The sequence below is a fragment of the Cydia pomonella genome, chromosome 12 (assembly GCF_033807575.1).
Source record: "Cydia pomonella isolate Wapato2018A chromosome 12, ilCydPomo1, whole genome shotgun sequence".
Lineage (NCBI taxonomy): Eukaryota > Metazoa > Arthropoda > Insecta > Lepidoptera > Tortricidae > Cydia > Cydia pomonella.
Genome location: NC_084714.1, coordinates 14,401,123 through 14,414,472, shown reverse-complemented (window position 1 = coordinate 14,414,472; position 13,350 = coordinate 14,401,123). Strand labels below are relative to the sequence as shown.

Sequence of the window (13,350 nt, the reverse complement as noted above, 5' to 3'; positions counted from 1 at the left end):
AAACTACCTGTGTTGTAGATACTAATCTAGTTCAGTTTTATTGATTATTTAGTTTTTTTTTATTTAATTTTAAAATGTACTGTATATTGTCATTTTATGTCCCATTAAACTTTGAATTGCATGTAATGTACTAATATAAGATAGGTACATATGTTTACATTTTATATCGTAGAGCAACAGTTCCAAATGACTGTTTAGTAAATATTAAAATATTCGTAATCTAGTTAAGCCACATTACGTTTACACATACATTTTTAATTTCAATTAAACGTACCTAATCTTCTATTGAAAATAAGTAATTGGCACATATAAGTATTGGTTAAATATAAAAAATATCTAAATGTTTTGTATAAAGCTGATTATTTTTTTAAATACATCGAATACTTATGTACATTGTCATCAAATAGGTAGTCAAGTTTTCAGTTCACTTCACAAGTAACCTATAACATCTCACTACTTTACACTACCCGATCATGGAGAATTTCGAAGCAAGACTCGTCACGGAAAAGAAGTAAATTATTAATATTATTTTTATGTATTTATTGGGTATCTTTTCTTAAAAATGTAAAATGACAGGTAGTAACTTATTAAACGAAAGTGCCAACTCATTGTCACTAACGCCTAAATTTCATTCGTGGTGAATGCTTGGGAAGCTGCCTGATCATGATGAACATTTCCCTAATCTTTTAGGAAAATGTTGTGAATCCCATCACCCATCATAACAAGGTAGCAATAGAATAATACAAAATTTTGCAGCAATTTTGTCCCTTTTAATAGTGCCTTATTTTATAAATGGAAAATATGATGTTCATAACAATAAGAGACAAAACAAAACTTTACAATCACTAATAGAGTCAGTTCACCACATCCATGCATGATTTCGGAACGATTAATCTAGAAAGTTACGGCAACTAGAGTTCCCTAATTATTATTGTATTCATTAAATATTTGATCAAAAAGTCAACAATGCAGGACAAAGTGCATGTCACGAGCGCAACGGCCTTAGTCAGGGCCGCCCAGCGCCCAGCGCAGGCAGACGCGGCGCCCACCGCCGCCATGGGAAAATCAGGCTTCGCCTCGCGAGCCCATTGGCCCGCCCGGCCCCGCCCCGCGCCCCGCCCGCGACCATAAATACTACGCGCCGTCGCGCATCTCCTCATTCCTCGCTCGCAGTCCGCACTCGCTACACGCGTCCGCGTTACGTTACTTTCAGTGCTCGTGTTCAGTGCAACTCACAATCCACAATGAAAGCGATAACAGCAGTGTGCGCGACCGGCGCTTCCGTACCGGCAATTGCCGGTGGCCGCGTGCAGCGGCACCGGGAAGGCGAAAACGCAGAGATCCAGATGTATCTCTCGAAGCTGCAGGACCTGGTGCCATTCATGCCCAAAAACCGAAAGATCTCAAAGTTGGAGGTCATTCAGCATGTCATCGATTACATCTGCGACCTGCAGTCGGCGCTGGAGAACCACCCCGCCATGGATCAGTTCGATGCGGAGGGCGCGCTGGCCGGCGCGCCGTGCAAGGTCCGCCGCCCGCCGCAGCAGCGCCGCCCGCTGGGCCCACGCCCGCAGCCCAACACCATCCTCCGCAGAACACCTTCATCTCATGAACACCACAGTCAAACGGTTAGTTTCTATTTCTTTCCTGTAAAAAAAAAACTAAGACGTTAAACTTTGTTTACTTTATCAGGGTGTCAAGGAAGATCAGCATCAAGCTGGGTGGAAACATTGACGCTAGTGTTTTCTTTTGTTTAACTAAATTAACTATTTTTTTCTGAGTAATAAATTCAGTTCCCATATTTACAATTATTTTATGTTTAACGTCTACGTCAATCTATAAACATGTACAGAAGCGCACGCACTTACTAGCCATATCGAAAATAAATTCGTAAAAAGTTTTAAATTTAAATTGAATTTGTACAATTGGCGATGCAGAGCGCCAATAAACAACTTGTTCGCCTAGCTAGACAGTATTGCATAAAAAGTAAATGAAATCGGGCGCGTCGTTGTTTTTGCGGCGCGCGCGCACCTGCGCGTTTCGCAAGCGCGGGAAGGTAAAAGCGGAGATGCCGAGTTTCACAAGCGACCGCGAGACGTCACTGTACCGCATGTATAGAGTCGCAAACTTAACCGTCAAAACATAGTAAAGTTTCCCATGATTTGAGGTGTCAGTCGTATCGTTGCGGAATCTCCCAATCAAACATTTGAGCGACCCATTCAAATCCCCGCTGTACGTTAATTCTAAGAAGTATTTGAGTAGTGCTTAGGTCGATAAACAACAGCCACAATCTAAACCGCTGTTCACGCGTGCGTGACGACTGTTTTGATTTTCAGCCTTGAAGCGCGGCCACCTGCGCCGGCGCCGCGTAAACGGCCGTGTACTGACACACTATTTGAATATTCAACACATATTTAAGTATACTACCTCTATTAACATTTCGCCTAACACCTGCGCGAGCTGGCCGTTGCGTCTTGTTTCAAATTGCCTCCGAGATACGCAGAGATTCCGATGCCGAGCGGAATCGTCTAAAATTGCACTGAGATTTTGCTGCACCGTCAGAGCGGCAGGTGCATCGCGCAGGATTTATTCGAGCGCCTTGCGTATACTGCCCCAAGCGCTGCTCGTTAATACTTGCCCGAGCCACGTAAATTTTAATATCTGCCGCTGTTATAGCCGAGAGAAATGCCCACGACAGCTTGATTTAGGGGACACGACGTGCTACTCAGAATTTACAGCAGCGCGACTGACCAAACAGACGACAACTGCATCAATAATCCCGTTCACAAATCCATTGAACCCAGCGTCTGTTACAAATACAAAAGAAAGAACTATTGCTATACATTATTTTAAAGATCTTCTAAAAACCAATTGCCCTTTAGCCGTTTACCCAGATTCCAGTGTCAACTAAGAACTCTAAGAAGTCTAAAAGATATAAATAAAATAGTTTTACGGGTAGCTTCGGATTGCTTATTAAAAATTCATTCTCTAAATATATTATACAAATAGTTCAGAGTACTATATCACAGAGTACACGCATAAACATAGATAATATTACGCAGGTATCCAATAAACAAGCACCACTGATTTAATGAGCTCCGGGCGCCGGCGACATCGCACGATTTACTAATGTACCGCCTACTACAATACAGTATCGGAATGCCGACTAATCGGACCGCATTCTTCGAAACAGACGAGGAATAACATGAAGTATAAAATCTTATATGACTACAGTCATACGTATAAGTACTTATAACTACAGTTTATATAATCTAAATATATAAGTACTTGTATAAAGTGTACAAAAAATAGGCTCGAGGCGATCGTGCCGGAATCCAAGGCATCGTGAGGCGGCATTTCACGGTGATATCTGGCGGGGCATCGCCGTGTGCCACAAACTCCGGTCACGAGCATACGCCACGCCGCTATCTCAGCGACAGTAATTCTGTGGCCCTAGTGAAAAAGGGTACAAGTCTCTGGCAGTTTAGGTGTATAAGGGCATAAGTGTTACGTGGAACTTACACCCCTTTACACCTGCGCTGCCAGAGACTTGTACCCTTGTTCACTAGGGCCACAGAATTGTTGCTCGCAGCTGCCTGAACTCGCGGGGCCGTGGGACCTTTCGCCGACATTACCACTCGATTCCTCCGCTCTCACTCACGTTTTTGTCCTTTATAGCTTGAACCCAATATTATCCGTAATGTATTACGTCGCCCCGAAACAACCGTGGCACATCAGGAGACACTATCGTTACCAACCTATAATAAAACAGAATACTTCTTTAGATCATCACATTTAATGGATTGATATTTTTATTAGAGGTTGCATTACTCTGCTGTCAATCTTAACTAAAATATAAATGCCGTATCAGTTAGTCATTCATTTAGAATACCCGCATGATTCTCCTTAAAATTAATTTAGGAACTTTAAACAGTTTCCCAATAAACTAATCTGTCAGATGGCGGCCACTACAGGTTCGGTTAATTTAGGCTGTGTTAATGCTGCGTCAGACAAAAGGATGTCAGCTTAGCGCCTACACTGCTTGCTCAAGTCGCGCTCGCGACCGCCAGGCGACAGGCGACACTAACGAGCGGCCAGGTGTCCGCGCCCACGCTCTCTGCTCCTCTGAATATCTCAGTCTCCGCGCACCTCGCCACGCATAAATCGCACGTGAAAGTTTTACGAGCACCTTTACGCTTCTCCGAACTAATAAACTGCGGCGGCGGCGAGTAGACAATGCAGTCCACCGCGAAATGTCTCCGCGAAACTCTGCACGTGCAACGATTTCGCCGATCAATTCCATCGCCGACGGATCGATCGAGGGCATTGTGCGGCTAACGGTTGCTCACAGCTGCGCACAGAGCACACGTGACGGCCGCCACCGGTAGCCGGATAGCTAAATAAATGCGACGCTCATACCTACCTTTTTACTATCCAGACGACAATGCTCGTCACATAAAGGGATTTCACGTGTGCTCGCAAAGTCCCGATCTGTCGGAACATGTGTGCTCTCCCTTTGGTAGGTATGCGTCCGTAAATAGGGTGTGGCCACGTGCGCCCGCTCAGCTGCGGCGCGGATGTGCGGACGGGAAGCAGTAATCTAACACTTAGTACCGAAAAACTTATGCTGAAACTGCAAACCAAAACAACTACTCCTTCAATCAAAACATCCTGCTGAGCTCGCATAATAGCTAACTTCTTACGGTACTTATCTAGCCAGCGTTTTATTCATCAGAGTATTATCCCTCACTTCTAACTGTGATCTGTGTAAACATCCCTCAACTAATTTAGGACACGAAAATAATGAACCCATTGTCAAAACGCTAATGAATTAAAAACTGTTGAAATGGAGCGCACATGCGGTGACAGATGGCCGGACGCGGGCCGGGATGCGTGCGACACTCGATACGCTATTTGTCGCAATTACTGACTACCGAGTAATTGTGATTAACTTTATCACGAAATATTAATCGATCCAAACCATTTTCACTGCCTTCTTCAATTACATCACAGTTGTTTATAAGCGAAGAATATTTAAGCGAACATGTGCGCGCGCATCTGTGCAACGATTGGTAACTGCACCCTCGTTCGCCTTGAATTGGGTGGTAAGGGCTTACCTTCTGTCATTCTGAACCCTTCATTTAATAGGAGGTTATTTATTTCTTATACCTATACTTACCTATATTTTTTTCTTGTTACAGGCGGTAGAAAAGCAAAGCCAGCAGGACAGGCCACTGTGTTAGATTAAGAAGATAAATATTATATGGTAAAATTAAATATACCTCGTGAAGGAGGCCGCGCAGCACGGCGACGGCGCCACCGCGCGGACGAGCCTCTCACGAAGACATCCTAAGTACGATCTCGTTACGATCAATATAAGTACTATGTTAATTTAATGTAATTTGTGGCATTACGGGAGGAGACAGCATTGCAATGCAATCAATCGTTGGTGACGACCTCTGACCGATTGTTTTGTTAATTTCATGTAAAAAGCTTTACTAGTTGTTAGTCCTATGAATGTTATGTGTTGAATGGTTTGCGGAACACTTAAAACCCAGTCAGGACTGCCAGTTAGAATTAATGCTACGATCTTGATATTGTGATTCCTACACGGAATCTATCATATGAATATGTTTTCATTTCTAACATATTGCTTATATTTCTGTTTAATCTTCAGTCCTAGATTCTTAGTTCTTAAACGATGCTTCCATTAATATCAAAGATGTAAACCGATTGAAAGTTGGTTTATCTAAATAATTTTATTAATTTAAATTTTCATGAGTGTGATTTTGCATGGCGATTTTGTTGCTATTAGGATACGGAATAGGTATGTGTTCGAGTAAGTGCTCGGCGCAAACGTTATCATTTAATTTATAAATTGTGTCGAGCACGCCCTATATGTAAATAGTGTATGTAAAAATGTAAAAATATTAAATTTTAGCGGAAAATTATCAAATTGAGACCTTTATGATTTTATTTTGAATATAAGGTGAAAATGCTTTAATTATCTTATATAATTCTTATTATGATGTATTATAATTTTAAATAGACTGTTATAGATTTAGTTATTGAGGGATGAGTTAACGGCGGGGTGCCCGTCTTTTGGTACAAATAGTTTATTGATGGTTGCGGTGCGCGATGGTTGAAGCGGCCTCCCGCAGCGGCCGGCAGCGTCCCGGCGCCGGTCTCCGGGCCGCTGCCGGCGCGGCTCGGGCGCCATGACATAACCGTGCATTTAACGCCGCACCTAACAATGTTCCATGCAGTCCGAAATCAATAAATAGGTCACAAACTACAACTACTGTATAGTTTCTATTTTCACAATATTTTTTCATACTGTCATTTATAATATAATTGATTAAATCTGCACTGATTATTTAACATAAAAAGAATCAATGAAAACTGGAATAAAAAAAGTTTTGAATGAAATACTATTTTTAATGTTTCCTTTGTACCCTTCCTTTCCAAAGATTACACGAGGGCATAGAGAATTAAGAACGCTGTAAAGGCTCACTCCATACATAGATAAAAAAAGTTTTAAGTAAGTTTAAAACTTGTTAATAATGGGTTTTACTATACCATTCATACAAGTTATTATTTGGTAAATAAGAAAACTGATGTATGAAGTGAAAACTCTAGGTACCTGTTTCTGTTTCTCTATGACCAAGGAGACAACACCAAGATCAAGGGTTCAATTTCAGTTCTACATTAGTTTTCTTATGGGTGCAATCATTCTGTTACATGACGACTATATCCAATTTTATAGAAAGTAACGATAACATATTGCTGCTACAAACTTGGAGGATTTAACAACTGGAGATGCCTTGTCTGTAATTTTCTGTACAAAACACTCTACTGATTTTTGCGGGGGAGGGGCACGTCAAATGTTGGTGTTACGTTACGTACAAATAGCCATTTCAGATAAACGTCAGTCCATACAATACATATGACCATTGGCCGAGGTTGTCGACAGAGGGGTAAGCTCTTAAAGGCGACTCCGGTTGTTAAATCCTCCAAGATAACAAATATATGTATAAGTTTAACCCTTTTCCAGGCATAGTACGATTTATCGACCACATACGCGCCATTAGAATTTCAACTTTAGCATTCCGATTTAAGGTTCAAATTAGATTACACTTTCAGGAAATGTTCCTTGTTTTCAAATGAATCATCAAAGCTGGATTAATTGGAATATATTTGGCTTGTTTGGGAAAACCTTGTAGATTGGTGCGGCCTGGAGAAGGGTTAACACGATACATTTTGTGACACGACTACAATGTTTCGGATGTCTAACAAGCGCGAAAATATCACGAACTGTCGAAAAAGCAACGTCGAATGTCACCTTTGCCCACGTAGCCAATACGCCAATCGTTAACGGCGTAGCATAGCGTAGTTAGCTCTCTCTATCACTCTTCTATATGAGTGCGACAGTGGTAGTTGCGTTTCGTTCGCTACGGAGCATTAACGATTGGCATGTTGGCTACGTGGACTATTATATCGGTATCAGCGTAATTCGTCCCATTCGTTTTTCGTTCATTTCTTATGTCCGTCTCATTCTGTGTTCGTCACTCATTCTTTATTTGTCTCGATCGCTATATGTCCCTATCGTCTTAAGTCCAATTATGTAGCCTGTCTCTTTCTTAATAAGTCTTTTTCGTTTTTCGTCACGGTCTTCCTAGGACTATGTCTTTGTTTGTGTCTCTCGTTTTTGGTATCATTCGCACTTTATCTTTAGTCACTTTCGTTATTCGTCTCACTCTTTTTTGTCTTTAGTGGTAACTCGTTCCGTTCTTTTTTGGGCACGTTCGCTAATCGTCCGGTACTACGTAGGTCTTAGTTGCTATTCATATCTCCTCCGGATCGGAATTGATAAACAAATTGAAGTTTAGGGGACATATACAGGACGGGAAAAAAATGAGGGCCCTCAAGGGTCTGGGACTTAGATACTTGAGATAGCAAATTTTTCTCAAGATAAACATTATTTCATTTGAAAAAATAACTGCATTCATAGATTTTGATATGCCGTCAAAAGTCATCATGGTATTCGTTTCCTAGTTTCCTATGTTTTCTGGGGGGCAGATTCCACAAATGATGACCATTTTGGGGTCCAAGATGGTTGACATGTATTTTTGTCGTAAAAGTCGTCATGGTACTCGTTTCCTATGTTTTCGGGGGCGCAGATATAAGATATAATTAAAAAAATAATTAAGATTGACGGAAAAAGATAGATCCAAATAGCGACCGAGACGCAAAACGAATGTAACGAACTTAGAATTAGACTGAAAATGAATGAGACTAATCACGAATGTGACCAATAACGAATGCATGAAAAAAAATGAGACGAATAAGTGAATGAGACCAAAATCGAAAGGGAATAATTAAGAATGAGTCATAGGAAGACCGCGACGAAAAACGAAAAAGACTTATTAAGAAAGAGACAGGTTACATAATTGGACTTAAGACGATAGGGACGTATAGCGATCGAGACGAATAAAGAATGAGTGACGAACACAGAATGAGACGGACATAAGAAATGAACGAAAAACGAATGGGACGAATTACGCTGATACCATTATATCGGACGCTGCTGTTTGAAAAGTATGTGCTGTAAAATATATTTTTTTATTTTATTTATTAATAAATGTCGCATGAATCAGCGGGAAACTAGAAGTACCTAACGGCTTAATAAATGATGCCTCGACAAGAACAAGTAGGTAGATAAAGACAAGATGTCATTTTTTTAGACATAACGAGTAAGTACCATTATATTTTATCAATATTATAAAGGTGAATATAAGTATATTTGATTGAATAGACTGATGTTGTCGAGGTAGCCAGTAACGTAATAACGTCTACACAAATTTGACTAAAATTTGCCATTAAGATAGCTTATGACCAGGATAAATAAATGAAAAAAATTAATAATATTACGGGACAATCGAGTATAAACTCGTTATTGTATTGGAAATATTAATTTAATAAAATTAATGGGCAATGCCCTAGAGTCTTTATTCTTTCACAAGCAAATTCGTTATACAAGTGTTAATTCTTACAACGAATACACATGATGTATATCTTAAAATCTGTCAAACCGTTTGACCTGTAGGCATGCCGCATACTTACTTACGAAATAAATTGATTGACAATGCAAACTTGCTGGAACACTTTAAAAACATTACCATCACTCAAATAAAACATACATAAATACGCATGAAAATAATCGGCTAGAGTGAGGCCAAGCCAACTCTGCATCCCACTTGCTATGACAATGTTTCAACTTATGTGAAAATGTTACGTTTATAATGACTCTCCCTAACATTGTTCTATTCTAGTCGATCAAAGTTAGCTTAGACGGACTGCATGTCCCCGAAGTATTTAATAGACTTATTATTTCTTTAAAAGGCCGGTAAGAAACTGACACGGGTCATGCTCATGGAGCCGAGAGATCACGCGATTGCATCACGGCCAATTATCGCGAGTACAAACTACAATATTTGGTCAGCTGCGTGTTTATAATCATAATTTAACAAGTACCACGCCTCATACGCTAAATTCGTCTCTCCGCTTTCAGTGATAAAGACGTTTTTTGACGACACACTCATTGGAATTCTCAACATAATCATTTTATACTCTATCATTTAAGCCATAGCATACATTTTATTATGCTCTACCTTATAACTTTATTAAATGAAACGCTTGTTCGCCAAACATTAACGCATAGCCATCATACTCGTAGATGAGTAAACAAAACGGCTAATTGAAGACAGGTAAAAAAAAGAAAACCCGCGTAAAATTCTAAAATTAAAAATGATTATCCGCGACCCTGCCAGGATTCGAACCTGGAATCTTCTGATCCGTAGTCAGACGCGTTATCCATTGCGCCACAGGGCCAGGTGAGGAAAGCTTTCAATTATGTAAGTTGGTTTCGGTACGGCTAACTAGGTTAACTACTTCTTATCATTTATCAATTCTAAAAATATTACCGATGTACAAGCGGGTGGCTGCACGGTCATGTCGCATTTAAACCGCAACCTAATAATATAACACTTTAAACTCTCTCGCATTTTGTACACATATTTAATGCCATTAACGGGTTAAATTTCATTTTTTTTTCTTTATTTAATCGCATTAACGGAATGACATTAAACCTAATAATACTGAACTCCCACAGGCTATTAGGCACGTCAAAAGATTTATTTTAAATTACTTGTATATTCGTATTTTTCATATCTACATTTAAGAATGAAAGCCAAAGTGGAGAGTGCAAATTTTTAATTCCATGGTGGATAATATATAAACTTTAGCTGCTCTAACTGAATATATTTGTTTTTTTTTTCTGGAATAGTAAACTTTAAAATGTTACTCAATTAGCAAACAAGTTCACTATAGGCGATATAAAAATAATAGTACCTAGAGCTAACACCATTTGAACTTATCGGCTTGGGCTGGTGGAGTGAACATTGTTCTCCTTATAAGCACATGCTAAACTACAATTTTATATATAAGGTATCAGGTTTGTTGATAAGTCTCCAGTTAAGACAGTCTACAGGTTTTTAAATCGGTGCCATCATCTCTTTTTCTTTTTGGTCGGTTTTCATAAATCTACCTAAACTAGCTTTGGAGTGAAGTGGCTTCTCGTACTGCGAAGTAAGAATGTTGTTGTTTGATGAACGATAGCGTATCTCCTGATAGTGATAACACCATCAAACAGGTGTGCGTCAGGGCGTACCGGTCTAACTGCCTTCTTTTCTTACTTTTCGGTACACTTGCACTCTAGTTTCATATATTAATGTTAAGGATATCTACAAAAGTAGGTACCTTATCATAAATTATTTATTAGTTTATATATCATATTAATCGATACCTCTTAAAGTTTACACCGTGTTTCTTTTTCCCTGATGTTAAATTAAGTAACTTTCTCAAAGACACCGGTATTGTTTTATATATGATAAGGCCCTTACGAGCGTGTTCACTTGCCTTAGGGCCTGTTTACATATTGATTAGTGTTTAGTACGAGTTCATACATTTGCTAATAAACGTAAGTACTATCTCGGACGATCGATGTTCGAAACTACATTAATATGTCACAGTTTTCAATTGTTTGATTGAGTTAAATGTAATGCCCGCGTTACAACAACACTATAAACAATTAATTACTTTTTATAAAAATAAAAATATTACAAAATATTATTATTATTGTAGTAAAATATTAGGTTGTGGGCCTTTGAATGCCACGTCGACCAGGCATTGGTCTATTGTGACAGCCCTTTAAAGTTCATTACTGATGCCCGTTGAATCCAGGGAATTCCAGATTCTTCCAGATTCAGAATATATATATTTTTTTAAATTAACTATGCCATTTGGTTTCTTCGAAGTTAATGGAATTCAATAAAAAGACGGTGTATAAATAGAGCGGTCTAAATAAAAAATAACATGAATCTCTGGAATAAGTAAAAACATGGATTATTCTACTAAGGTCAGTTGAAGTATTTGGCAAGCCACACGTGCGTGTCAATTAGGTACTACCATAAAAGTGATTAATTATTGTTTTCTCGGGATCATTAGTTTACCGGATACCATTGTCCTAAACCTTGGCATCCCGGTGCACCGCATTTCCGCGTGATAACGGCACAGGTGGCAGGTGTTCTTATCGCGTCGCGCTGAAACCGCAGCGAATCGCGACACGGGAAATGCGTGACTACGCTGAAGGGCCTGCTAGCATTCCAATGTAAATTTCCTTCTATTCAGCAGTGTTGAATCGATAGTATTAGCACTAATATACATAAATATTGTTAATATTGTATTGTGTATTGTAGGGTAGGGTGACATTTGTTTTTTTTTTTCATTCCATGACGTTTCAGACCTTGTTTAACAAAAATAACTTGAATCCCAATAAGACAAAAAACCGGCCAAGTGCGAGTCGGACTCGCTCAGGAAGGGTTCCGTACCATTCTCTATAAAAACGGTCACCCATCCAATTACTGACCCCGACCGACGTTGCTTAACTTCGGTGATTGGATGAGAACCTCGAGATTGGAAAGAAATATTTATTTTATTCTGTTTTTAGTATTTGTAGAAATTGAGGAAATACATAATCAGTAGAAATTTCAACTGGCTCACAATCACGGTTCATGAGATACAGCCTGGTGACAGACGGACGGACGGACGGACAGCGGAGTCTCAGTAATAGGGTCCCGTTTGACCCTTTGGGTACGGAACCCTAAAAATGCATAACTTCTTAGCTTAGAATGTCTCATTATAATAGACTCAAATCACCAAAATACACATAATTATGGTATAAAAATAAAAAAGATTAATTTAAACATGTTGATTTTCCATTATATAAAACGGAACTCAATTTTGACTTTACTTATATACCTAATCAATTCCGCTCCCGTCAAATCGTTTCAGTCGCGTCCAATTGTGAAGGTATGTATACTTAAAATATAAATTATAACCAATAGAATCGATTATATGGCGTTTGCAGATTTAATCGAGATTCGTAAAAAATAGTTTCTAATGTACATTGTCACAACCCTATAATTGCTTTTTGACCTGTGTCAGCCTACCTTTCGAGTTTGAAAAAAGACTTATAGCCTAGTGGGTAGTGACCAAAGAATAAAGTAAGTATATTAGTGACTGTGCCTACAAAGCACCCCGGGTTCCGGGTTCGAATTCTGGTAAAGGCATTAATATGTGTTTATCGCAAATATTTGTTCCTGAGTTACGGATGTTTTCTATGGATATAAATATTTATATATTATACCTATGTATTATATTTGTTAACGTCTATTATAACACAAGCCTTGGAAGCGCTGGTGGCCTAGCGGTAAGAGCGTGCGACTTGCATTATGGAGGTCGCAGGTTCAAACCCCGGCTCATACCAATGAGTTTTTCGGAACTTACGTACGAAATATCATTTGATATTCACCAGTCGCTTTTCGGTGAAGGAAAACATCGTGAGGAAACCGGACTTAATCCCAACAAGGCATAGTTTACCCTCTGGGTTGAAAGGTCAGATGGCAGTCGCTTTCGTAAAAACTAGTGCCTACGCCAATTCTCGGGATTTTTTGCCAAGCGGACCCCATGCTTCCATGAGCCGTGGCAAAATGCCAGGACAACGCGAGGAAGAAAGAAAATTTATAACACAAGCCTTATTGACGTTACTGTTACTGTGAGACACTAACTACTGGAATAGGTTGTCTTGATTCTTTGAATCTATTTTATTTTATCCTCTACCTACTACATCAATCTTGAGTTGACATTTCAAGAGTCTCGAAAAAACATACGAATAATTTTTGAATATTCGGCGAATACGAATATTTATAAAAACGCTGATATTCGGTGTAA

General features: G+C 39.3%; 1 protein-coding gene and 1 non-coding gene across 2 annotated transcripts; one reads left to right on the top strand and one right to left on the bottom strand.

Moving 5' to 3' along the window:
- The first annotated feature begins 1,157 nt into the window (after positions 1–1,157).
- LOC133523684 (protein extra-macrochaetae) lies at positions 1,158–6,429 on the top strand. The gene is made up of 2 exons (XM_061859363.1): positions 1,158–1,628; positions 5,202–6,429. The coding sequence occupies exons 1-2, from the start codon at positions 1,245–1,247 to the stop codon at positions 5,241–5,243; spliced, it is 426 nt and encodes a 141-aa protein (XP_061715347.1). The 5' UTR covers positions 1,158–1,244; the 3' UTR covers positions 5,244–6,429.
- Positions 6,430–9,818: 3,389 nt separating this feature from the next.
- On the bottom strand, positions 9,819–9,891 carry Trnar-acg (transfer RNA arginine (anticodon ACG)). Its single transcript has one exon. It is a non-coding gene; the product is annotated as a tRNA-Arg (tRNA).
- Between the last annotated feature and the right edge of the window lie 3,459 nt (positions 9,892–13,350).

Coding starts and splice junctions, on each gene's coding strand:
- LOC133523684 (XM_061859363.1), top strand. CDS start 1,245: ATGAAAGCGATAACAGCAGTGTGCGCGACCGGCGCTTCCGTACCGGCA. Junction 1,629..5,201: donor ATGAACACCACAGTCAAACG/GTTAGTTTCTAT, acceptor TTCTTGTTACAG/GCGGTAGAAAAGCAAAGCCA.